Below are 25,963 nucleotides of genomic sequence, written 5' to 3'. Positions count from 1 at the left end.
TAAATTTAAATAGATACTGAAGTCAATTTTACTTATATAAAGATCATTTTTAGTTAGAAGAAACTATGAAACTAGCCAAGGTCATTGAAATCGCGGCTGTTTCCGCTATAGCCATTCATGGCAGAAGAAAAGAAGAGAGACAAGAACAGAAATGAAGAAATTAAACAAATAGCCCAAATGTTAAAAATCCCGGTGATAGCAAAGTATAGAAAAAAAATTCAATTTTAAATTTTTAATGCAAACTTTGAAACTTTAACCCCTTTTGTTTAAATAAAATTAGTGGTGGTTCCGGTGAAATTTATTGTTACAATGATATTAAAGAGTTTAAAGAGAGGTGTGGAGCTTCTTCCGTGATGCTTGCCAGACAAATTGAAAAAATTGTTCCATTTTGAGACCAGAAGGGAAAATACCATTGGATGAATTAATTGTTGCTTATTTAAAATTGGTATTACATTTAATTAATTAAAATAATTAAATTATAATTTATTGAAAGGCGTGTTACTTTCTAGGCTATAGATTATGATAACCATTTTCACAATACAAAATATTGCATTCAACAAATGTTGGCTTCACTACAAGAGTCTGAACGTGGAAAAAAGCTCTTGGCCTCTCAAAGAATGGAGGAAATATGGTAAATATAATTTCAAATTTGATTTGTTATTTGTTTTTTTAAACTTAACAACAATTTTAGTGAACTATGGGGCGTGTTAGACTATTACGAAGAATACCAAAAGAATTTAAAGCTCAAAGCTCACAGCTTTCAAAATAATAGGAAACGTAAAGAAAGTATAGATGGAAATGGTAATGAAGATCAGAGCTGTGCTAATTAATTAGTTAGCTAATTGAATTTCTAATTAATTAGCAACATTTACTAATTGAAAATGGTAATTGAATTTTAATTACCTTAGTGCTAATTGAGAAGTAATTCTAATTAATTAGTATCAATAGGAAAGGTAATTATCTAATTAAAATTTAATTAGATTTAGGATTAACTAATTAGCCAATTGGATTTTCAATTAATCTTTTAATTTAGTAAAAACTAAAAATCGAGGAATTAACTCTCGATTGATTTGAATATGAAAACGGCCTTATTATATCGATGAGGAAACCTTAGTGCTACTCTAAATATTTCAGCTCCTCAAAACATGAGAGAATAATAGTACTAGTAGAAAATTTCGTAAATCATAACTGTCCCATTTCGAAATTTCGAATGTTTTTCCTACTCGAATTTATAGCAGTGCCCAAGGATTTACTACTCAGAGTCCATTATAGGAACTGTGGCAAGAAAATGAAGAAATGAGACAAATTTTAACATGACGGAAGGCTCGAGGCTTGTCTCATTTTTCGAGAATAATTCACGGCTTCCGTACCCGTTTTTCAATGGCATTAAAACATTAAACTTTGCATTACCAAAGTACTAAATCCATGGGCACTTTTAAACTTTTATGTTTACTTATGGTTTCTTTTTTTCCTTAATTAGACAAGTAATTAATTAGAAATTAGTAATTCTAATTAATTAGTTTGATAAATAAATGGCTAATTTCTAATTGAATTTAATTACTTTCTATGTCTAATTGCTAATTGGCTAATTAATTAGTTCATAAATATTTACCTAATTGCTAATTCTAATTCAATTAGTAGTCAGCTAATTAGCACAGCTCTGATGAAGATGAACCACCAGAAGTCTCATTAAAGAAAATGAAAACTGAAGACGGTGAAACGTGGATTATGAAAGCCAGATATATCAAGTAAAATAATTTTAATCCGTTTTTAATTGCATTTGAATTGACTGACTATATTTTTTGCGAAAAAAGATCAATGTTTCCAATGGAAGAATTACCTAAAACAATTTTGTTAAATTGGACGCGACAAAATAACAAAAAGCAACCTTTTTATAAGATTGTAGATATAATTTTTATTATTAAGTTAATTACAAAGATAATTAAGTATTAATATTCCTTAGTGGCCAATGGAGAAAATGTTTTCATCTATGCGGTTATAGTTGGAGGCCAAAAATACTCAAGTTCATTTTAGTAAGTGCATGGTTACTTAATATTATATAAACAATTTAACATCTTTGTTTTTCATAGTGAAAAGAACAAGAAATTTGCGGAACAAAGTGCAGCCTTGGTCGCTGCTTTTGCATTGAGGTTAATTGAAAAAGACAAAATAGTTGGTTCTGCTACGGGTTTGTTAGGACATGAAGTGTAAATGTAACAAAAATGTTATTTGATAAATCACAATGGTTAAGAAGCGTTAATTATTTAGTTAAAATTTAACATTAAAGGCGGGTAGAGTCCACCATGTGTTAATTTGCTCCGCAGTCTCTTTACATCTCTGTTCAATAAGGGGTATTTCATTTAAGAATACTTTAATAACTGGTACACATTGAGCCATTTCACGGTTGAAGTCTTTCAGACGTTTCTGATAGTCTTCTACAAATTGTCGTTGCTTTGCTTGAAAATTCTTCATTTCATTAATTAGTTGCACTTGTTGCGGACAAATGTCTCCATTGATTGCGTACATCTGTTTTTCATTAATGGCGCGTTTCATAAGGTAGTCAAAGCTTTGAACTCGAGAAACATTAAATATGTCTTTAATTTGAGACAAAAACGGATTTCGTTCAATTAAAGAGAGGTTCGTCTTTGTGTAAGGGACAACTTGATCTTTAATTTTTAGACGGGATAAATTTTAGATGTCCAGTTCACGGAACATGTGAAATCCTAGTGCCATTTTCTCCTTCCATATTTCGATAGAAGTTAAGTTATTGCAAAGATTCATTTGTGTAAACATTAATCTCGCATCTTTTCGATTTTGGAAGCGTAGAACTATTTCAGCTTTCATTTTCGCATTCGTAGACAACGCGGACAACATTGAAATATGCTTTTGTCGAATCAATCGTTCAGTTTCCTTAATAATTTCCAATTTTTCATTCAAACTTGGGTTAAATTCTGAAGTTTCAATGAGATTTATTTCTTTGCGAATTGCGCTTAACTTCGTCTCCGCGTTTTTTAAGCCTATTTCGGATTTTAATAAATCAGAGATCATCTGACGTTTGGAACTATCTGAGATTAAGGCGGCCATTTTTTCTTCAAGCTTTTTCCTCCTCGAAAGTAAGGTTTCAATCTGATTACGAATCATTCTGTATTCAGAATCAATTGTTGCGTGTTTACAACGCAAAGTATGAAAGTGGTGTTGCATACACTTGTCCTCAATTTCGTGAATTAAATCGCCTTTCCCATCCCCCATTGAAGCTGCCCTTTCACCCAGATCACTCATTTGTCCACTGATGGAAAATGCATTTCTTAATTTGGTTACATCATTAGTCGCTTCTTGGGCTCGATGGCTTAAGCATTTCATTATGGTCTTCAAGGAGATGTTTTTCTTTAAGTCAATTATTTGTGCAGTGAGAATTCTTTTATTGAAGGATTCTTCTTCGGTATTAAGCTTTCCAATAGAATGATCATAGCAAAGAGAATAAACATTCTTTTCAATCTCCATCATTAAATTTGTGGCTAAAATGTTCCGTTTTTGTACATTTTGACACGTGCTTGCGATTGAAAAGGATTCATCGACTATTTCGTCAGGTTTTTTCAATAACTCAAAACTCTCCCGAAGATGATTGTTAACTCGCGTAAAATGTAAGGCCTTAGACTTGGTTTCTTCGGATTTGGACTCTAACATTACAGTCACGCGTTGAAGATGGCTTATTTGGTTTAAATCTTTGTCAATCTTAGATTGAAGGGTAGTTGCTGTCTTTTGCAACTCCTCAACATTAGATATTTCTCGCATTAACTCTAAATCAAGAGCCTTGGAATGTTCATTCAATTCTGACAGTTTCTTTAAAGCTTTACTAGTACAGGCGTTAATTGGACCATCTGTTTTGACTCGTTTTACGTTGTTTATTACATTTTCCCACAATTTCCCTTTACTTAAATTTTGAAATACCTTGCACGCACTCGCAACAACAGGTCGAGTTGCTTCTTCTGAATATTCAAGTTCATCAAAAGCCCACTGTCCTATTTTTAGGGCTAAAGCCTCGCGAGATTCCTTCTGCGGATCTCCCTTTAAAGGTTTTCTCCGCGACATTCTAGGTTAATTAAATATTTAATTGAAACTAAATGTTAACTTCAATTGAGAATAGACAACACTATCCAAGGTTGATCGTGACAGTTGACATTTTGAAAATATTAGGCGCGGAATAGGCGGGAAATCTCTTGAATGTGATTGGCTAAATAGGTCAGGTGAACCAGTTCAGGCACGGGAGTCCGTCCGTGACCGGCGAAAAAAAACCATTGAGTTGAGAAAATTACCCCTAGGATATAAGACCCAAGTAACTATATCACGCGCTCGTGGCGCCATCCCGATGCAAACAAAAGAACTAAAAGAAAAGGCGGGAAGACCCAATTAACTATATCACGCGCTCGTGGCGCCATCCCGGTGCAAACAAGGGAACTAAAAGAAAAGGCGGGAAATTTGACTGATTTCAAGAATACATGTATTTATACATTTCTTATCTAGGCTTCGAGATGGAGACACCATCGCGTGAGAAACTTGGAAGCTGTCCGTCCGTTCCATGTTTTCAAAAGTGTCCCACGTACCCCAATAGGCAAAGGCCACTCTAGTGGTAATTTTCTCAACTCAATGAAAAAAACCAACGAATGTTATGTCATAGCCATAGCCCACTGGATCACGCGCTATTTTAGAAGTTTATAAACCGTCGTCTGACGCTTCGTCTGCTCTGACATTTGATAACCCTTGCCCCCTGAAGTAATTACAATAAATTGCTAGTGTAGTATTGTGTTTTTTAAACAATAGCTATGGCTGCGTTCAGTAACACTCATCAGTAAAAACATCGATGTTTGGAAAAATGAAATCGGTGTTCTTTTGACGTCATGATGACGTTGCAGTTGTTGAAAGGCACAATTTTGTGTAATCAATGCTTTTCAAAATGGCGACGATATAATGATAAGGTTATGGCAGAGGCTTAAATAATGATACCGAACTGTTTACAAAGATATTGTACTTCAATTTATCAATTAAATTCTGACATAATCCTTATTTTAACGAAATAATATATTGCTTTTTACCTCTCCGTGTGACGTAGTCCAGGAGAGGTTCTGTAACGGCCGTGTCTGTGTGTCTGTCTGTCTGTCTGTCTGTGTGTCTGTCTGTCTGTCTGTCCGTTGTTACACCCACGTGACCGCGTTCGCAGTTTGCGTATCGGAGCAAACGTGTTCGCCATTTCCGAACTGCTTTCACAGTCACGGAAATGGCTCCTCTACTTGAGTTCTCACACCACCATCTTCTGGTCTTTGTCCATCCCACACGGCCACCAGTCTGTACATACTGGCTTCTAATCACCACCATCTTCTGGTCTATGTCCATCCCACACGGACACCAGTCTGTACATACTGGCTTCTAATCACCACCATCTTCTGGTCTTCGTCCATTCGACTTGGACAGCAGTCTGTACATACTGGCTTCCAATCACCACCATCTTCTGTTCTTTGTCAATCCCACATTGACACCAGTCTGCACTTACACTGGCTTCTAACACCACCATCCACTGGTCTTCCGTCTATTCCACATTGACACCAATCTGTATCATTGGCTTCTACTCCATTATCATCGTTTGGTTTTAGGATATACGCGGCGATCAGCTAGGGTTACGAGAAACGTCTAGCCTCCCTAAGGTGGGATCGCCACCAAAGGTTTTCGCAATTGCGCTTTTTCCTTACTATTATAATGGAAACGAATCGTATATATACCCCAAAATTTGAATAAAGCGGGCAAGAGGGGTACCCTTCACTTTAAACGTCAATATTAGCAAAGTTTGAGATGATAATAGGTATAACTTTATTTTAAACGATTTAACTATTATTAATGTTAATTATTGAAGATTAAAATAATTAAAAATAATTATATTTATTTAAATATTAAAGATAAACCTCTCGTGCAAAGAGAGAGATTATCATTGCCTCCTATATCTACCAAGGCCCGTGCATGCGATATATTTCCTTCATTGCCTCCTATATCTATGAAGGCCCGTGCATTGTGATATATTTCATTCATTGCCTCCTATATCTATCAAGGCGCGTGCATTGTGATATATTTCATTCATTGCCTCCTATATCTATCAAGGCCCGTGCATTGCGATATAGTTTTCAAAACAACAACAAAAATGGGAAGCTCCTCTCAGAAACATAATAATTTCTTTTCTCTGTATATGAAATGAAAATATGGATAATATTGCGCTCCTTCTTTAATGGTATGAATCCTTGCCTGTCTATTAATATTTTACGTAGGAGTAATACGTTTTTAGCGAAGTCTAGAGAGGATAAACATAAGCGATATTGTTTCGGAAAAAAAATACTGCTTCCACTAATGGGTTTATACTCCTTGTTACTGTTGTATAAAGTAATCATGATAAAAGCTTAAAAAATTACGAGAGGACAGACCTTTTTATCCTCTTGTTTTATTCTTAATAAGAATATAAAACATTTATTTTGTATCAAAAAATATTTTTTGGTGCTAAGATTGCTTTAAAAAATCCAAACGGTTAGGCATTGGTAAAAAAGACAAATGATATTTTTCAAATCTAATGAGATAACACCCACCTAGTTGAAAATTGCCCTTTTTTATCCGCGGGAGCCATTCTTAATGAGAATTTCGATGCTAGTAGGTTGTCAATTAAACTACCGGTATATTATTGTTGTTGGAAATTGGACATTAAGTCAAATTTAGTGGTTGTATAGGGCCAGCAGGTTTTTGCCGCTTCTTTTTGTGAGTATTTGATTTTTGTATGTAAAATGGAGGAAGATAATGTTGAGAGTAAGGATGAAATGAGGAAGCGCAAAGCGCGGGAAAGGATGAGGGCAAAAAGGTCGACGTTTTCATTGGATACTTAAGTTTATATAATCTTCTCGACACGGAGAGGTAATATTTTGGTTTTCCCAACTTGTTAGTATTATTATTCATAAGGATAATATTTGTCAATTCTTTATTATTTAAAATTGCAGTGATTGGGATGTAGTTCCCTCCATTTATTTTTGTCGCGGCGCAAAATGACGAAATTTACGTCATGAATCCAATGCTCATTAAAAAAACCTCCTCTCACAGCTGATTTTTCTGATGGGCATCCGATGAGCATCATGACGTCACGCCCAAAGACGCGAAAAACCGTTCAGTAAGACATCGATGTCATCTTTTAGTCATCGATGTTTTTGATGTCGGTTACTGAACGCAGCCCATGACATTGAAAGACTATTAACATTGTGGTATATAAGACGGAAAATATTCAACCAACATAATTCATTGGCTTCTAAGAAAATAAGGTAAGATGCCAATTATCAACCACTACACTATTAATGACACTGTCGTGAAAACTTCATAACACCCAAAGGGTTTCAAAGCTTCCTCCCACAAATTCATCTTTAGCAAACCCTCATGTTATTTGTTACCAAATTGTTATGGAAAAATTAATAATAAAATTGTTATAATTGACTTCCTGATAATGATTATTATTCATCTTTAAATATATTAATCGCGATCAGGAATACATAGAAGTAGTAAATCTATGTATTCCTGATTGGACCTTTGGTTATGGGTTCTCACGCCGCTACTACATGGCTGTGGTTCACCTGGGTCACATTTTCGACGCTCAATGCCCACTCTGGATTTCACATGCCATTTTTCCCTTCTCAAGAAGCCCACGACTATCACCATTTGCATAAGTTTATAAACTTATGCAAATGGTGATAGTCGTAGTAAGTGTGGCTCCTAAGGGTTAATTTTAAAAACGACGCCCAAAACTAACTGTTAATAATGTTGGTACAAGTTGACACGCGCTTACGCTATATATTCTCACATTAGAACGTCTTGCTGGAAAATATTTACTCATGAAAATTAATCAAAAATTATATACTTTCGCCCTATCCAAGATGAGGGTCGCGGGACCCGCTAAGGTTTTCTTATCATTGCTTTGCAATCACCCCTTCAGTAAATTCCCTTTCTTTCTCTCTTTTGACATCTACCCTTATGTAGGCAACTCGGGTAGTTTCCCTTTTTAGTATCAAAGTTATTTGGAGCAGCTTAAGTCATAAAAGCAAAGTTTTCGCTATATAGTGAGAAAAGCTTCCATTATTGGAGGGTCCGGAGCATTTAAACAGTAAATTCGTGTTGTACAGGAGTAGGGAGGGTAGCATGCTTTGTAGTCATCCCTAAATACTTTTAGGTGGTTGAAAACTAGGTATGAGTCATTTTACAGTAAGTTTAACCTTGGAGGAGTGAGGCGAGAGGGAGTGTTAGTCTAATGTTAAAGAAGCAGTAATATAAATGGAAGGGGAAAAAAGGGACGGTAGGAATTTTTTATCTCTCTCTCTCTCTCTCACGATTCTAGCTAATGCGCACGCGCGAGTGGCCGGTTACTACACTGACAGTCTGACACACTCTTAGAGAGCTGCAAAATGAAAATATTAACCTCCAACTCCTTCCAGCTCCAAGACAATACACAACAATGACTCCAATTCCACCCAATGCCATAATCAAAAGTTTCAACTCCGCAGAAATCCGCCAAGCGAAATGTAAAACTCCTCCCAACTCCTTCCATGAAAATTAAAATTTCTTAAACTCCTCCCAACTCCTTCCATGAAAATTAAAATTTTTTAAACTCCTCCCAACTCCTTCCATGAAAATTAAAATTTTTTAAACTCCTCCCAACTCCTTCCATGAAAATTAAAATTTTTTAAACTCCTCCCAACTCCTTCCATGAAAATTAAAATTTCTTAAACTCCTCCCAACTCCTTCCATGAAAATTAAAATTTCTTAAACTCCTCCCAACTCCTTCCATGAAAATTAAAATTTCTTAAACTCCTCCCAACTCCTTCCATGAAAATTAAAATTTTTTAAACTCCTCCCAACTCCTTCCATGAAAATTAAATTTTTTTAAACTCCTCCCAACTCCTTCCATGAAAATTAAAATTTTTTAAACTCCTCCCAACTCCTTCCATGAAAATTAAAATTTTTTGAACTCCTCCCAACTCCTTCCATGAAAATTAAAATTTTTTAAACTCCTCCCAACTCCTTCCATGAAAATTAAAATTTCTTAAACTCCTCCCAACTCCTTCCATGAAAATTAAAATTTTTTGAACTCCTCCCAACTCCTTCCATGAAAATTAAAATTTTTTAAACTCCTCCCAACTCCTTCCATGAAAATTAAAATTTTTTAAACTCCTCCCAACTCCTTCCATGAAAATTAAAATTTCTTAAACTCCTCCCAACTCCTTCCATGAAAATTAAAATTTCTTAAACTCCTCCCAACTCCTTCCATGAAAATTAAAATTTCTTAAACTCCTCCCAACTTCGTCCATTAAAACCTTTCTAGTTTCTAGTCTTTGGAAGATTTCTTTACTCTTTAGAATTGGAAAAATAGAAAGATCAAGTAAAACGTGTAGCTCATTAGTTTTCGTTCAAATTTGGCCTGAGATTGATATCATGAGTGCTTATAAATTATCATTTTCAAATAAGGAAAAATATTTACTCTGAAAATTCTTCTAGACATTAAAACTTAAGATTTGGGGGGAAAAGGCGCTACGCGTTGTCGTTGAGTCATATTTTACGCTTAGTTTCGTAAATTAGCTATTTAATTAAAATCGGACTGATTCGCCTCGCAAATGCTATTTTGAAGGACAAGGCCACGAACTTCACGAATCAAGAAATACTAACACTAGAGTCCATTCTGTTATTAGTTGTGCCTGCCAATATGCCTACTGCCTTACTTTAATATGTATCAAAGCTAGAAAGGAGACTCTTGTCAATGGGTTTAAGAGAAAAGGAAAGCGCCCGCGGCCCCATTGTGTGAGAGACTCACTGAGGGGACGCATCACGTGGGGTTACGGGCGAAAAAAGAATTTCGTACGAAGCTTCTGAAGACAAACAACGCTAAAGTCCGCTTTTAAATTGGAGCCCTACCACTTACCAACTCCAATTTTATCTCAGAAAAACATTTCCAACTCCTGGAGTTCCCATCGCTTAAACGCGGAACCCAGCGGGTTTCGGAGTTCTTCCACGGAGTTGCAGCTCTCTACACACTCTCTCCTCCCTTGTTAATAAGGGCATAAAGTTCAAAGTGGGAGTGGGGGACCTTCCCTAAAGTCACCGTGGTTGACGTAGGGACTTTCATTATAGTTCCAAAAGTCCCCGTCTGACGTATTCCTCTTCTTTACTCGTTCATAATTAGATTCAATCAAAATTTTGGTGTAATGGGTGTATTGGATCGCTTACACGGAACTGACTCTGGTTTCCGAGCCAGCAGCGTTTATCAGCGCCATATTATGTTGTTAAGTTTAGTTCCTTTGAAACAACTTTACCCTGATAATATTAAAGAGAAAGCAATTCCCACTAAGAAAACTGAATAAGCATATTTACCAAAAAAAAAATGTAACGAATAACTTAGCAGCTTTAAGCGCAGTATTGAAACCCTGTCGGTATTATTTTAATTAATATATAGTATTATGAATATTGCTAGAACTTTTAAAATTGTGGGAGAATATTTCCCCTTTTATTTAGCATAGTTAAAATCGCAAATGCTGCTATACCTATAGTGATGTAACTCATTCAGTTTTAAATTATTGTAAGTGTACATTAAAAATTAATATTTCGTTAAATTACGTTTTTTGTTAAATTTCAAACTTGTTAGTTGCTTTATGCATGGATGAAAAAAAACTAACAGGGATAAATCAAACTCGTAGACTTTACATTACTAAGAGGGAAACACGTTTGTTACCAACAAGGCTGCCAGATTTGATTTCGATTTTATTTTTTTAGCTCATTTACCGATTCAAATTCGGAAGTAGATTTATAGAAATTTTGCCATCTCGTGGTAACCTCGGGAACTTTAATTTAAAAATGTCGATTCCAACTTTAGACGTTTGAGAATCTTCGTATGATTTGTTAGGGTTGGTAACTTGCATACGTTATATTCAACGTTTTAAAGCTAAAGTTTCGAAACTTTTCGAGTCATTTAAAGTCTTCAACTAAATATTATAAGTTTTTTTTTAATTTCAACAGAAAAATAGCTCTGCGAATAATAGTAGACTTGAAAACTACACTAAGCCTTGACTAGGTATCAGCGGAATCCCGATTCCCGAGCCGCCGGCGGCTAAGCTCCCCGTAGCCGCGGGAATAGAAAACATTCCTCGTAAAAAACAGATACACGGCGTCTTAAATAGGCCAAGCAAAAGCTACCCAGATTGATAAGATCTTCGTGCCTTACTCCCAAATAATCTTTCGTATTGTGAATAGTTTTAACTAAAGAATATTCCAGACACTATACTCAATATTTATAGTAGTTCCCTAATTCCAACAGAAAAATAGCTCTGCGAATTATAGTAGACTCGACGAAAACTACACTAAGCCTTGGCTAGGTATCAGCGGTATCCCGATTCCCGAGCCGCCGGCGGCTGAGCTCGCCGTAACCGCGAGAACAGCAAACATTCCCGGTTACGATTACGTGGGTACAAAAAGCAGACGAAACAACAACCGACTTGACCCCGTGATTGAATCGGTAAATTGAATGTTTCCGGTTCTTATAATTTCGGCCGCGAGGGTGCGTTTCGAACAAACATTTTACCGCCGTGATTTATCCCTGTTAGTTTTTTTTCATCCATGCTTTATGCTAGCTCAAAAGATCAGTTCTAACCAAAACGATTATTCGGCCAAGTGGCCGATTCTGGCCGAAGCCGATTCTTGACCGATGCATCGTTGCATCCCTATTATTTCGATATTTTAATATTAGTAAGTCAAGGTTACGAAAAAAATTGTTTTTGCAATTTTCCTTAATTATACCACTAGTCGGTTTCAACTACATGGCAAAGATATTTGTAGGAAACAACTTCTGATTAATTTCTTGGCACAATAACAGCGTAGATATTTTTAACGCTAAAAAAGTGAATATTTAATAAGTTATGGAAAAATGTCTTCAAATTTAAAGTTCATTCTGGAACTGAAGTTACCGGAGAATATTTGGAAACTATAGTTCCTTGGCTTTTCCAATGAATTTCGTGAATTTTCAATGTTTTTGGGATGATATTGGTGTAATAGCCCAAAATATATGGGATTATTTGTATGAACTACGCGGAAAAGATGATTTCAACGAGGCGGTTTGGGGTAAGTTGACTTTTAATTCAATTTATTCGCGTAAATATTTAATTTGAAAGACCAAGTGTAATACAGCTTATTCGCGAGGTAAAATTTCGTCATACGTAAATGAGAATATGGCTGCATCAGTGGCGTAGGAACGGGGGGTACAAGGGTACATTGTACCCCCCTAAAATTTTACTAGGGCGCCAAATTTATGATCAAAGGGCGCCAAAATGATACTGAAGTAAAAAGAGGTGAATAGACCATTTCGGTATTAGGCGCAGCGCCGTTTTCCGTCGTAGAGCCCAAGCCCGTCTTTGGTATATAAGAAGGTAGAGAGCTTATTCGGCTTATCAATGACAGCTTCGCAAATTTGGGGCGCTGAAGACCGTTCGTGTCTGAGCAAAGATGAATACCGAAATGATCTATTGTGAAAATAAAGCGGACACGGAGAAAACTTTTTTTAAAGGCAATGGCAGCAAGAAAGTATGCAGGACGAAACCTAGTCTTTTGCATCTTAATCGTCTGCTTCTTGTAGTGCCTGCCACTTACGCTTCAGCACCCAGAGATCCTATAATTCCAATAAAATCCTATATTTTAGAAAGTATCCTACAATTTCACAAATCGTCCTTTAAAGTCCTATATTTTTGGGATTTTGAAGTAATTATTTATAATCCCAGTTGCATGACGTTTTAAAGGTAGAATTAGCGAGCTCTCATTTGGTCAGATTAAAAAAAATCGCTGAGCTCGCTTCGCTCGCTCAGAAGATTTTTCCCTTCAATGTTTCCATAATTGAATTTTAATAATTTTTAAAGTATATCAATTACTTTGCATTCTGAGCTGCGTTCCAATTGAACCTTGCAGTTGTTGAACTGCACAATTTCGTGTAATCCATGCTTTTCAAAATGGCGACGATATTATGATGAAGTTATGGCAGAGGCTTAAATAATTATATTTACAAAGATATTGTACTTCAATTCATCAATTAAATCGAAACGCCTACCTCTTAAAACTCTGTCATAATCCTTTTTGTACCGAAATAGTACATTGCTTTTTTAGTATTATTATCCATAAGGACAATATTTGTCAATTCTTCATTATTCGCAGGAGATTGGGATGTGGTTCCCTCCATTTTTTGAGTCACGGCGCAAAATGGCGAAATTTACGTCACGAATCTGATGCTCATCGAAAAAACCTCACAGCTGATTTTTCTGATGGGCATCCGATGAGCATCATGACGTCACGCCCAAAGAGTCACGGCCGTCGAGAGAGGGGGGCAATTCGGTCCATTTTCCCGGGGCCCGTACCTCTCGGGGGCCCGGTCAGACATCGACCTTATTTAATTTTAGTGGATAATTTTTGTGAAAATATAAATATAATACTTAAAAAATGTTATCTTCAACTAGACTTTAAACAGTAAAAGGCAAAAAGAAAATGAAGAGTGGTAGTTTTACAAATTAAACCTTCTCTAAAAATGCATTCAGTCCCTTATTCTCCATAACCATGAATCAGTAAATTATAAACGGAGGTTTAAGTTTTGTTTCTCACGGGAATCACCCTGTGCCCCGGAAAAACTTGAACTTTTTTCGACTTGTTTCTTTGCTGTGTACGATAGGGCAGGCATGAATATTATTGAATTGATCATAAAGTAGTAAGTCATATACCAATAAGGCATATAGCAACAGCTTTCTAACTTGAAAGTTTATGGTTATGGGTTTCGGCAAAGTAGTCTTATAATTTAACAACACAACATCTAGTACAGATAGCGTCTGGCAGTCGCTTAGCTGTAAATTGGTATTTTGTAAGTTACAATTAAAGTAGCCTAAAGAGTATCATAATTTTAAGTTAAATCAGAAGGGGATAAGGATGACTTTCTGTATCCTCTTAATGCTTTAGTTATGTAACGTCATTCTTCCCAGGCTCACCCTTTTAGTTTGCGTTCCCGCTCATCAAACTACAAATGGGCATCGCACTGTAAAGTGAATTCTATCGTTGTTTGGCACTAAATCCCCAGCAATCATCCCACAAACCTCGTCTTGACGTGGGACAAAATTCACAAGCGCGTCTTGCCAAATATATAAAAGCTAATAGAGTAATGATGAGGGAACTATTTATCGTGTATGTGATTCGGTTTAGTAACCTTGCTCTAAATGTTCCGATGTTGGGAAGAGTGACGTTACACTTACCCCGCTATGTGGTATACTTCACTCCAAGAGAAGTATTATATACTTCTGGTTAAATTAACTTCTAAACTAGTTATCCGCACTAAAACAAAAACATGAAAAATATGAAAGCTTCACTTTGGACATGCTGCACGGTATAATGTTTTGAGATCCTATTCACAGGCAAGTTTTAAATATCTCCACTTGGATATAATAATGTTTACTTTGTTATTATTATCTCAATTTTGCTGTGCTATAGCCAAGTGACAGTATGTTTTATATAAAGTGTATAAAACTAAAAATTATTTATATGGGACATGGTTGTACATGAAATCTGAGAACATATACGGTTTAGCAGCTACTAAACGAAGATTTTCATATTTTTGTACTTAAGTGTTTTTGTTAGGATGTCACTTCTTTTAACCTTTCCGAGTGGCGATAACGTCACGGGGAGGTACTACACTGGACGTGTCTGTGTCCCTCACCGCGTTCGAAAATGGCAAATCGGAGCTAACGTTTTCGTAGAAAGCGATTTTTGGTATTACTCCCATCATTAGGATTAAGAAGTATGCAGCGATCGGTCCGCGACAATTTGGTCTCCCGGGCGCTGCGCTGCTTGCAGCTTGCGTCGTGACGCGCGTGATCGAGTGGGCTATGGTACAACGCAAGACGGGTCGTAGTCATAGCGACAGAGGTAAACAGGAATTACGTATTTTTGGCCCTCCTTGTCAGCAACGTCACCAATACGTAGTTTTAGTGAACCAATAAGATAATTTAATTTTTTGGTTACGTGTTGAAGGAAGGGGCTATATACTCGGCTATGAGTCGGACTGAAGTAAAGGCCTGATGTTGTGCATTCCGTCTTAAAAAAAATAAATCTATCCCTGACGAGACCAAGAACAATTTTAGATACAACGCAAAATTGAAACGAGACGTTTACGGCTTAAATAAGAGTTGAGTACTTGAATTAAGGGTCAAGATTGGTTCGTTCAATGGTTAGGAAGAATTGGCATCCGTACCAACGCAATTAAATACATTCAATATAAGATTTATTCAAATCCGGTACAAATTACAGTGTTAATGCTTAAGGAGAAAGAAACGTTCAAACTTAGATGCGAATAAACTATAACAGAAGTAAGATAGGGGACTTGAAGTATCGAGTTTACTAAAATTCTTCACTTGGCGAAAGTGAATATTCTTGATAAGACAGCAACGGTTGGCCCTCTGTTAGCGGTTACTGAGTTTTCCCTCCAAAACGTGAGACTCTCTCTCGGGTGGCGGTAGATGGGAGCCGAACTAGATTCAAGCACCCGCTTCGTCCGTGTACACCCCCGGCTTTAGGTTGAGGGGAATGGGGGTAGGAAATGCTTTTGGAACTCGACCAGTCTAGTGTAGGCGCAGCAATGGAAACGGCGAATAAAATCCTCAGGATCTATTACCACCAATGCTAGAGCTCTTTACTTCTAGTGCCTTATCTTACTTCTGACTATAATCACATTCTGAAATATTTATTCATCACGTTGTTTCGCTTAAAGGAATAGCGACCCGATTTAAAAATTATCTCAAATCTAAAGAAAACCTTACTTTTTTGAGAGTTTAAACTCTTCTGATTCCAAAAATATATTTGATAAATATTTAAATATGAGAGAAAATACAGAAGAAACACTTCGAAATCTTGAAATTTGGGAGGCAAAAGCAAATTTGCGGAGATTTTTGGCAGGTTTTTCTCCTTGCTACGTTACTCACGGCATCTCGCGGAAAAGCCAAGCGCCCAAGACTCCCGACTCTACTAATGCCGCGGCGCGAATCTGAATAATATAGGGTTAACGCGGCGCTGAGACACAAAGAGGCGTCACGTGAGCGACATCAAGAGAGAAAATTTCTCCTTACTACGTCATCAAGCGAAACAAAATTTGAACTAGGTCTTTTCCAAACTCTACAATACTTTGATTGCAATTTTATAAATTGCTACGAAACCAAATACAAAAGTAAACATATCATAATAAACTAGAAGCATTTGAAGTTTGTGGATGACGAAAATTATGGCAATAACACTTTAAACCAACGGCTGAACACTTCCGGTTTATTACCGAAATCTAAATGAAATACAGTTATATTTGACGCGTCAACTTTAAGCCAAGGCTTATGGACTGCGAGAGAAGTGACCGCGGCGCGTTCGAAAGTCGCGCCAGGCTTTTTAACAAACAAAAAAACGTTGCACCTACGAAAACTGAATAAAAGGCCCAAATGATAGATGGTTCGCTCTTCGTGATAATTAATTAATATTATAATAAAGTTAATTCCATAATAAGAACTGGAAAAAATACAAATTGCCAACCCGAGCCCCCAAACTCCCAAAGAGACACGTTTCCTAAACCATAGCCCACTCGATCCGCGCTCGCGTCGTGATGCAGAGCCTCGAGCGAGTTGGCTATGGGCTTTCGGTTTCAAAGCGGAAGAAGCAGCGTGAGAAGAACTGTACCGATCGTCTTAAGCCGCGTGAATGGTAACTGGTAATGTAATTATAACTTTTTGATTAAAATTAATCTAATTAGACGAAATTGAAGTAAATTAGGTTTAACAACTCGGAACAATTCCCGTTATCTAGAATTTGGCGGTGGATAATAATAATAGTTTCAGCAGGGGTTGAGAAAAGATGACGGTTTTAAGGCATTCGCCCTTTGGCGTGTGTGAGGGGGTGAAAGACTGGTGGCGCCCCTACACGCGGCGAAGGTAATCTAAAAATACGTTTTCAAAAATGCAGGATTTCCCGCGCTTTATTTAATGACTCCTTCGCTCGTCAACAGAAGGCGCCACCCCATCACACACGCCAAGGAGAAGAAGCGAAAAATCACTCACAAAAACGTTCAAGCGCCGCCTTCCCCAATAGTTTAGGCATAAATAGTATGTTAAAATGTCTATGGTTTTGGAGCATTTTCATAAAATCAATCAAGCGAGAAGTTATGGAAACAAGTTAGATAATTTATTGTTTGGAAAAATAAAACCAATATTAATTTTTACAAAAGTTTAAAATTTAATTAAAAATGGAACTGTAAATTTAAGGCCTTCCTGAACTGGCCTATAACTAGGTTCTTGAAGGAAAGCGTGGGCCCATGTTTGAAATAACTCAAAAATTTTGGCTTTAAGAGTTTTAATTTAAAATTTAATTTAAAATCTAATTTAAAATGTAATTTAAAAAATGACGCCTGGCTCTATTCCATCGCCGCTCATCGTGAATGTTTTCCCTGACGAAGTTTGTCCGTACGCGAAGATGGTTCCGTTGAAGACTGAGTTGACCACGTCTTTGCACAACTCGTTATAAACGTCCACGTTGCTTTCCACGTCGAAGAAGACGCGATCTGACAGAGTTTTATCGTCAAAAACGAGTCCCTCCCTCGCTTACCATCCAAGCCACGCTTACCAAAAACATACTGCGTCCCGGGAATGAGGCAATCGTTGGAATCCAGTTGATAAATCTCATTGCGCGGATTTACTTTCCAATCAACGGAAACGTTGCTGTTTTCTCCCTACGCAAACTTTAATAGTTAAAGGGGGGTTCCACGATCTAACTAGGTCGGACTGTTAGGAGTTAACGCTTAAAACACGAATGGCTGAATGCGCGACTCTCATTTGGTTAGAAAGAAACTAAAATAACTAAATTGGGAGCTTTCAGTTGGAGGAGGAGCCGAGTCTCGTGACAAAATTTACGCTGCCATATTGGTGGGTTTAAAGCGAGAAAGAAGCTGAGACCACCCAATATGGCTACCAGAACAGCGGTAAGACTTGAGAGTGTGTGACGTACTACGAACGCCTACGTTATCAGTATAAAAACGGCTAAATTTTAGCTCGCACATTCAAAATACAGTTTTATCAATAAATATCATTTATTCAATGTTAATTATAGAATAATTTGTTAAAGTAAATTAATTAAAATATATATTTTCCATGTTTTTCTATATTTTACCCTTCATATAGAGTTATGGCAGCCCTCTGCCTTCGACTGTATTAATCTCTATGGGGAAATAACATGGGGTGCCATTAGTCTATTATAGGTTAGGTTGGGTTGGGTTGGGTTGGGTTATGTTATATTTTTAGATATATCGTGGCTAGGAAGAAGGAACTGGGGGGGTTTTATGGCTATGAAAATATCGATTAAAATAGTTTCCGCGGCTTAAATGTAATTAATTATCATATAATTAACATCAAGAAATTAAATTTATTGTAAAAACTGTATTTTGATTGTGCGAGCTAAAAGTAATGTTTACATACCCAATTTAGTAATATTTTGAAAAAGGGGGGAATTTATTCAGTTGATAAAACCTCAGACCACTGATATATATATATATATATATATATATACTATATTAGTGGTCTGAGATAAAACTTAATAATAACAAAAACAGGCGCGCATTTAGCAGCACGTCATAAAACCTTTCTGAATTTAGCACGCGTTGTATTGAACACGAAGAACATTAACTTACCTTTCTATTACCAAGACAGGATTGCGGTCGTCCTTCTACCAAGGCTTCTCCTCGCTATTAAATTCATGCAGAGCACCCACAATAGATCTTCGCTTTGACGACGCCATAATTAAACTTAACTTTATTAGTTAAATATTCGGCAAAAATATTTTTATAGTAAATTTCACAAGTCAAATCGATAACTAAACTGAATCACGACCGGTTTGGCGTTTTTATATTCAACCGCCTCCGAATGCGCGTGGCTTTCGCGAATCTTATTGGTCAACAAATTTTCAATCTTCATAAATGCAGGGATGGAAATAACCAGCGAGGGAAATAAGGCCGTGGTGCAGGGCAAATGATCAGTGGCCAATGTCCCGTGAATTGTGCTTATTTCCGGTCCGGAAAATAATTTTTTGCCGGGATCAGCGTGATCGAGTACACCGTGCCGGTGGAGTGTCTGCTTCTGTCAAACTGTCAGTGACAGTCACCAGCGCAACTTTATTTTTCAGCGAATTATCCTTTGGCATTACTTCTTTTTTGCGTGTGTATTTATTAATTTTCAGAAACAATTTTAGTTATCATCGGTTTCTTTAAAAATTTAAATCAAGAATAAAATCTTGATCAGAATTTTCAAAAATTTTTACACTAAGCCTTGGATTTCTTGAAGTTCTTTAAACTTAGTTCTAGTTGCAGTTTGTATGCCATTGTTTCCGACTTTGAAAAAATGGCAGTTAAAGGCGCTACCCTTCGTGGATTCTATACGGAGATTTTGGATTTTGTTGGCTGCAAACGTCATAAAGTAAAAACCAGACCTTTTTTTGTGAAACTGAACTCAATCTCATAGCGCTTTTAATATTTGCAGACGATACATGATTTTAGAACAGCTTATTCTATTAAATTTGCTCCTGGTTTGTTCAAAATTCGAGCTCAGCTATATTTAATATTTTTACTAAAATTAAACGTGTCATTTAGATTATTACGTTTATCGAGGGAAAGTTTTGGAGGCACTTTTATTTGGAAAACCTAACCCAAACCACCCCATGTATAAAGAATGGGTGAAGTCTGCGGGAATCAAGTAAGAAAATAATCCTTTTACTATTGAAAATAAACGTAATAACTCGTCTTATTTGTAAAATTCTTTGATTTAGCGACAGTTTAAATTTTGATGACCTAATTAGTTTTGTAAACTTCTTCCAACTAGTGGCAAAAGCGATTGGTCCAATTTTATTGGTAAGAAGCGTAAATTTACATAATTTAATATTAATTGCAAACCTGAAATTCTATTTAAGTTTTGTACATACGCGTCCACCGAGTGCGAGAAAGTAAAGACTCGGTGGGTCGAGCTTATTTCGAAATGTCAAAGCGTAAAGAAGTTTCATTTGGACAAAGCCTCGCAATTAATTAGAGACGACGCTTTATATAAGATCATAAGGTAAGGCGCAAAGTATAATAATTATAAATAATTGTGATTAAAGCTAAGGTTTTAAAGGAAATATTCAACAATATCCTGTGAAAAAGAGATTGAAACAGCCTATATCATCTGCACTTGCGTTTGTAAGTTCATTTCTCCCAATGTTTCGTTTCATTTTTATATATCTCATGAACATTTTTCAGTTTTTGATGATAATTTAAAATGTAGCGATTTAACACCGCAACAAATGGTAATTATTTAGAGGTGTGCGGGTAGTGATTTTTCAATTTCAAATCGGGTTCGTGTAATCAAAAATATTGTTTTCGGGTATTTGGGTAATTAGGCTTAGCCGAAAAATGGTTGTCTTGTAACAGTCGGGTTCTTCAATGTATGGTCTTTCTTAATTTCTTTCTTTTTGACGCTTTCTCTAAGTTTTATTTCCGCTTTCTCCTTCTTAACTCTTAGTCTTATTTCAACACAGAATAGTGGCAATGGGATGATATAGCTGTGTATTGTGTAGAGGTATGCCGCGCTGCGTGCGGTGACTCTAGTGTGTCTCAGAAAAAAACTACCACAGAACGTTTAATCGTTTACCTTATCTGTGAACTAGAATTAACCCTTGAAACAGTGTTTCAGGGCATTTCATCATTCTTAAAAACTCGGATTCACCTCTGGTTCCTATTTTTAGTACCGACGAATAACTCGACAACCTGTTTCAGCTTGACACGGGTGATGGGCGGGGGGGGGGGTATTTTTACCACCCGAGTAGTTTCGAATGAGTAATTTTCGGGTATCGGTTCGGGTATTTGGCCCGATACCCGAACGGGTATCGAGTACTCGCACACCCCTAATTTTAACGCTTTTCGTTTGTTTTAAATAATGGCGTAACAATTTTACATTTGGTATTAGACATTGAAAGAGCGAGGTAATGATTCTTTCAAAGCGAGAGATTATGATACGGCTATTAAAACTTACTCAAAACTCATTGGAGAAAAGTAAGCGAGCGGTCCTATTCTATACTAATACAGGGTTGCCACGGGTCAGGGAAAACCCGGAAAAGTCAGGAAATTTGAAAATGGGCTAAAAAGGTCACGGAAAAGTCAGGGAATTTTAAAAAATTCAGCAAAGTCAGGGAATTTGATTTTAGTTGGTAAAATTTCTGGGGATAAGTCTTCATTGAAAAAATAATGAAATTTGGTTCTGAAAATTCCGTGGCAACCCTGTAATAGGACTAATGAATAACTGACTAATTAAGTGTTAAATGTTTTTAGCCAATATTGCGATATAATTTATAGCAATCGAGCTGAAGCTTATCTTCGACTAGGGAAATATAGGGAAGCCGAACTGGATGCTACGAGGGCCATTATTTTAAATCCACACATGTGCAAGGTAAATCGAGTGTCGATGGGCACAAACTAATGTTTAGGTGCGCGAGTCCAATTGCGAATATTGGGAAACTGGACCCGCCGAGTCCTCGAAAAATTGTTAATCGGGTCCTATACGAGCTCAATTTTTTTTTAATTAGTCTAATTTAAAAATAATCCCTTCGAAAAGGTGGCAAAATATTTAGAACTATCATAAGTCAGTGTGTAGAAGCCTACGATTCTAGTTCTAGGTTTAGTTAAAGTACCAACGTGGAATAGAACGCGTACTGCGCGTGGCAATTGAAGCCTTTGCTAACCTAGTGTAACTGCGCCTGCACTGACAAGCGACAACGCAGCCACGGACTGTTATCGCGCGTGTCAACTAAAGCGTTGCGTAGTGACATAGCCTACTAGATCATGCCTGCTAAATGCATGATCGAGTGGTCTATGGTACTTACTGAAAGACGTCGTAATCGTATAGCTTGCTTTGGTTGACCCCTCGCGAAGAAATTATGTGTCCGACAAAAATTAAACTAGGCCAAGTTTAAAGAAAAAATAAGGCTCTCATAGGGGAAAAATGAACTCGTTGAGTAGTGTTACTGAGCTACTACTAAGCAGGGCCGGAAATAAGGAAATATTCTTATAGGACACGTGTCCAGTGACACCCCCTTGACTTAGAAAAATTATAGGACATTGTCCAATGGAGTGTGCAAAAATAGTGTTGCATCTTAATAGTCAAACCATCAAAATACTGAAAATTTATTGGTCAAAATGTCCAGTGACCCCCTTAGTTTTTAGAAAAATTATTGGACATTTTAAAATTTTATTGGACAATGTCCAGTGTCCTGTGCTTATTTCCGGCCCTGCTACTAAGTACTCAGACTCGCGTGTGAATGATGCGAGTACTCGCGCAAGCCTAGTTCAAAGCAACCTGAGATTGGTATCAGTCACCGATATTACTATTTTTTATGATTAATTGGTTCGAGCTTAATATCAGATTTTTACGACGTTGCAGTGACATCTGCTGGTAATCGTCATTATTTTTTTTTTCTTTCTTTAGGCTTACAAAAAACTAGCATTAGCCTATGAAGGGCAAAGAAAGTTGGATCAGGTCTTTGTCACTGTGGGAGAAAGTGAAGAACTTTGTCCCGATTTAGAAACATGCCCTTATCATGTGGATATTCTTCTTTATTCACGTACTCTTCGCGAAAAATGTAATTTTGGTTTCTTTATTAGAACTGTTCACGAGCCGCCAGGTTCTACTTAAATTCGGATATTTAAAATTTTTCAGTCATGTCTTCCGGTAGAAGTTTCCCCGAGAACGATGAAGTATCTAAAAATATCCCGTCTTCCATGCCTGAATTAATAGACGATTCGGACGAAGATGAAGGAAAGCCAGCGCTTCCCGGAGATAAATCGCTAGCACTTCTTAAGCTAGCTCTGGAAGATATCTCGAAAGATAAATCCCAAGCGGTCCTGGAAGATAAAGCCCAAGCGGTCGTGGAAGATAAAGCCCAAGCGGTCGCGGAAGATAAAGCCCAAGCGGTTCAAGAAGATAAAGCCCAAGCGGTTCAAGAAGATAAAGCCCAAGCGGTTCAAGAAGATAAAGCCCAAGAGGTTCTAGAACATAAAGCCCAAGCGCTTCAAGAAGATAAAGCCCAAGCGCTTCAAGAAGATAAAGCCCAATTGGTTCTAGAAGATAAAGCCCAATTGGTTCTAGAAGATAAAGCCCAAGAGGTTTTAGAAGATAAAGCCCAATCGCTTCAAGAAGATAAATCCCAAGAGCTTCAAGAAGATAAATCCCAAGCGCATCAAGAAGATAAAGCCCAAGCGGTCCTGGAAGATAAATGCCGAGCAGTCCTGGAAGATAAATCCCAAGCGGTCCTGGAAGATAAAGCCCGAGCGGTCCTGGAAGATAAAGCCCGAGCGGTCCTGGAAGATAAAGCCCGAGCGGTCCTGGAAGATAAAGCCCGAGCGGTCCTGGAAGATAAAGCCCGAGCGGTCCTGGAAGATAAAGCCCGAGCGGTCCTGGAAGATAAAGCCCGAGCGGTCCTGGAAGATAAAGCCCGAGCGGTCCTGGAAGATAAAGCCCGAGCGGTCCTGAAAGGTGAATCCCGAGCGGTCCTGAAAGGTGAATACCAAGCGGTCCTGAAAGGTGAATACCAAGCGGTCCTGAAAGGTGAATCCCAAGCGGTCCTGGAAGGTGAAGCCCAAGCGGTCCTGAAAGAAAAGTCATTAGAAAATGCCCAACCACTTGAAGCTTTGTTGCTAAAGAATGTCCAAGCGTTTCAAAAAGCCCAAATTGTTCTTGAAGTGGGAGAGTGTAAAGAAGATGAAGAACAAGATGTTCCTTGCAATAACAATACAGTGACGTTATTGAAATCATTCAGAAACAAAACTAAACGAGGATCAGAGTTCTTATTGGCTAATAACGAATGTAGCGCCGTGGAAGAGTACGAAGAAGCTCTAATTATCGCAGACTCATTGGTTAGTTAAACTTCTTATTTATTTAAGTTAATTTCTTTAAATTAAACCTTAAAGGAATAGCGACGTGATTTAAAAATTATCTCAAATCTAAAGAAAACCTTTCTTTTTTGAGAGTTTAAACTCTTCTGATTCCAAAAATATGCTTGATTAATATTTAAATATGAAGGAAAACACAGAAAAAACACTTTGAAAACTTGAAATTTGGGGGGTAAAAGCAAATTTGCGGAGAAGATTTTTGGCGGGTTTTCTCCTTGCTACGTCACTCACGGCATCTCACGGAAAAGCTAAGAGCGCGCGCCCGAGACTCCCGAGTCTACTAATGCCGCGCGAATCTGAATAAAATAGGCTTAACACTTAGGCTGAGACACTTATAGGCGTCACGTGAGCGACATCTAGAGTGAAAGTTTCTCCTTACTACGTCATCAAGCGAAACAAAATTTTAACTAGGCCTTTTCCAAATACTCTACTTTGATTGCAATTTTATAAATTGCTACGAAACCAAATAAAAAAGTAAACATATCATAATAAACTAGATTTTTCAAGGATTTTTTTCGTATTTTAAGTTTGTGGGTGACGAAAATTATGTCACTAACACTTTAATTTATTTTTTGAAACTTAGGAATATTTTCTTTACGAAAAAGATTTGCTTACTTTAAAATATGCCCTTGGAATTTCTCACGCTGCTGGAGATTTTCAAGTAATAAACTTAATTAGCCTTATTCCTGATCAGCGCCATCTACCCATAGCGGCGACTTTGAGAACTACAGTAATCGGCAAGCCAATCAGATGCCGCTAAAATCTGGTGATGTCACTGACGGGCACTCTCGGCCGGGGTCTTACCAAAAATGACGTCACCAGATTTTAGCGACATCTGATTGGCTTGCCGCTTACAGTAGTTCTCTGCCCTCAGGGTGGAGTGCTCTCCCCCCTGTTGTGGTGCCTGGTGGTGGACGAGCTCCTGGGGAGGCTCGGGGGTGCTGGGGGCTGTTGCTGCTTCGGGTATGCGGACGATGTAGCGATAGTCTTTACGGGGAAGTTCCCGGATACTGTTACCGCGCTTATGAGATCTGCTCTCTCTAGCGTGGAGCAATGGTGTCAGGCGGTTAACCTCACCGTTAATCCTGATAAAACTGTCCTTGTTCCTTTTACGAGGAAGAATACTAAGGATCTGTTCAATGATATCTCTTTCTTTGGCCAGGTCCTGACAAAGTCCTCCGAGGTGAAATACCTGGGGGTGACTTTTGATTGTAGACTCACATGGAAGCCGCATCTTGATCGGTGTATTAAGAAGGCCAAGATGCTCTTCTGGAGGACCAGGAGCTCTGTCGGCCAGACTTGGGGCCTCAACCCCAAGGCTGTACACTGGCTCTATACTGGGATCATCAGACCCATACTATCTTACGGGGCACTTGTCTGGTGGACAAGGGTCCGGCTTAAGACGGTGCAGGCTGCCCTGCGCAAGCTTCAAAGGCTTGCCTGCATTGGTGTTACGGGGGCCATGAGATCGACCCCAACTGCTTCCCTGGAGGTGCTCCTTGACATGCTTCCTCTTCATCTCTTCATTGAGGAGGAGGCTGTCATGGGAGCCTACAGGCTCAACATTAGTGGCTGTTGGGTTCCAAGACTTTGGGATTACAGCCATACGAAGCTCTTTCGGGAGTACGCCGCACTTGAGCCGTCGCTTACGATGTGCTCTGACAAAACCGTTACCAGTTTTGATTTCACTAAGCCATTCAGCATCCACTTCCCCAGTCGGGCAGAGTGGACTAACCTGCTGCCTCTTGGCACTGGGGGTGAAACCATTTGGTTCACCGATGGCTCCAAGACTGATTCCGGCGCTGGCGCCGGCTATTACTGTCAAACCACAAGGGTCGGCTTTTCTGCTTGCCTGGGCACCTTCGCTAGTGTGTTCCAGGCTGAAATTGCCGCGATCTG

The 25,963-nt window shown here is 37.8% G+C and overlaps 3 protein-coding genes and 1 pseudogene across 8 annotated transcripts in view; 3 read left to right on the top strand and 1 right to left on the bottom strand.

The window, feature by feature from the left end:
* Positions 1–631, top strand: part of LOC149650485 (DNA (cytosine-5)-methyltransferase 1.S-like) — a 179,041-nt gene extending 178,410 nt beyond the window's left edge. Inside the window, exons 13-15 of the mRNA XM_089849247.1 lie at positions 54–203; positions 281–445; positions 510–631. The gene's annotated coding sequence lies outside the window, so the exon portion shown is untranslated. The remainder of the gene's footprint in view (positions 1–53; positions 204–280; positions 446–509) is intronic.
* Positions 1–19,183, bottom strand: part of LOC149650483 (protein regulator of cytokinesis 1-like) — a 144,556-nt gene extending 125,373 nt beyond the window's left edge. Inside the window, exon 1 of the mRNA XM_089849292.1 lies at positions 18,785–19,183. The gene's annotated coding sequence lies outside the window, so the exon portion shown is untranslated. The remainder of the gene's footprint in view (positions 1–18,784) is intronic.
* LOC149650484 (tRNA-dihydrouridine(20) synthase [NAD(P)+]-like) lies at positions 1,670–2,253 on the top strand (annotated as a pseudogene). The gene is made up of 4 exons (XR_016371616.1): positions 1,670–1,748; positions 1,815–1,902; positions 1,964–2,033; positions 2,091–2,253. The product of XR_016371616.1 is annotated as a tRNA-dihydrouridine(20) synthase [NAD(P)+]-like (transcript).
* Positions 19,184–19,203: 20 nt separating the features above from the next.
* Positions 19,204–25,963, top strand: part of LOC149650482 (uncharacterized) — a 36,807-nt gene continuing 30,047 nt past the window's right edge. The window contains exons 1-13 of one of the 5 annotated variants that reach the window (XM_089849284.1): positions 19,204–19,307; positions 19,460–19,565; positions 19,629–19,674; positions 19,739–19,841; positions 19,915–19,996; positions 20,056–20,198; positions 20,256–20,320; positions 20,381–20,427; positions 21,087–21,172; positions 21,449–21,566; positions 22,602–22,755; positions 22,833–24,028; positions 24,648–24,725. In XM_089849284.1, coding sequence (XP_089705410.1) covers positions 19,491–19,565; positions 19,629–19,674; positions 19,739–19,841; positions 19,915–19,996; positions 20,056–20,198; positions 20,256–20,320; positions 20,381–20,427; positions 21,087–21,172; positions 21,449–21,566; positions 22,602–22,755; positions 22,833–24,028; positions 24,648–24,725 — 2,193 coding nt within the window. In that variant the 5' untranslated portion in view covers positions 19,204–19,307; positions 19,460–19,490. Of the gene's footprint in view, positions 19,308–19,331; positions 19,566–19,628; positions 19,675–19,738; positions 19,842–19,914; positions 19,997–20,055; positions 20,199–20,255; positions 20,321–20,380; positions 20,428–21,086; positions 21,173–21,448; positions 21,567–22,601; positions 22,756–22,832; positions 24,029–24,647; positions 24,726–25,963 lie in introns of those variants that run through there. The other 4 variants (XM_089849285.1, XM_089849286.1, XM_089849287.1 and 1 more) reach the window with 4 other exon arrangements.

The sequence above is a fragment of the Phalangium opilio genome, unplaced genomic scaffold (genome assembly GCF_054372755.1).
Source record: "Phalangium opilio isolate 3A_F unplaced genomic scaffold, DU_Popi_V2 ptg000087l_1, whole genome shotgun sequence".
NCBI classification, from domain to species: domain Eukaryota; kingdom Metazoa; phylum Arthropoda; class Arachnida; order Opiliones; family Phalangiidae; genus Phalangium; species Phalangium opilio.
This window is presented reverse-complemented; position numbering and strand designations above follow the sequence as displayed.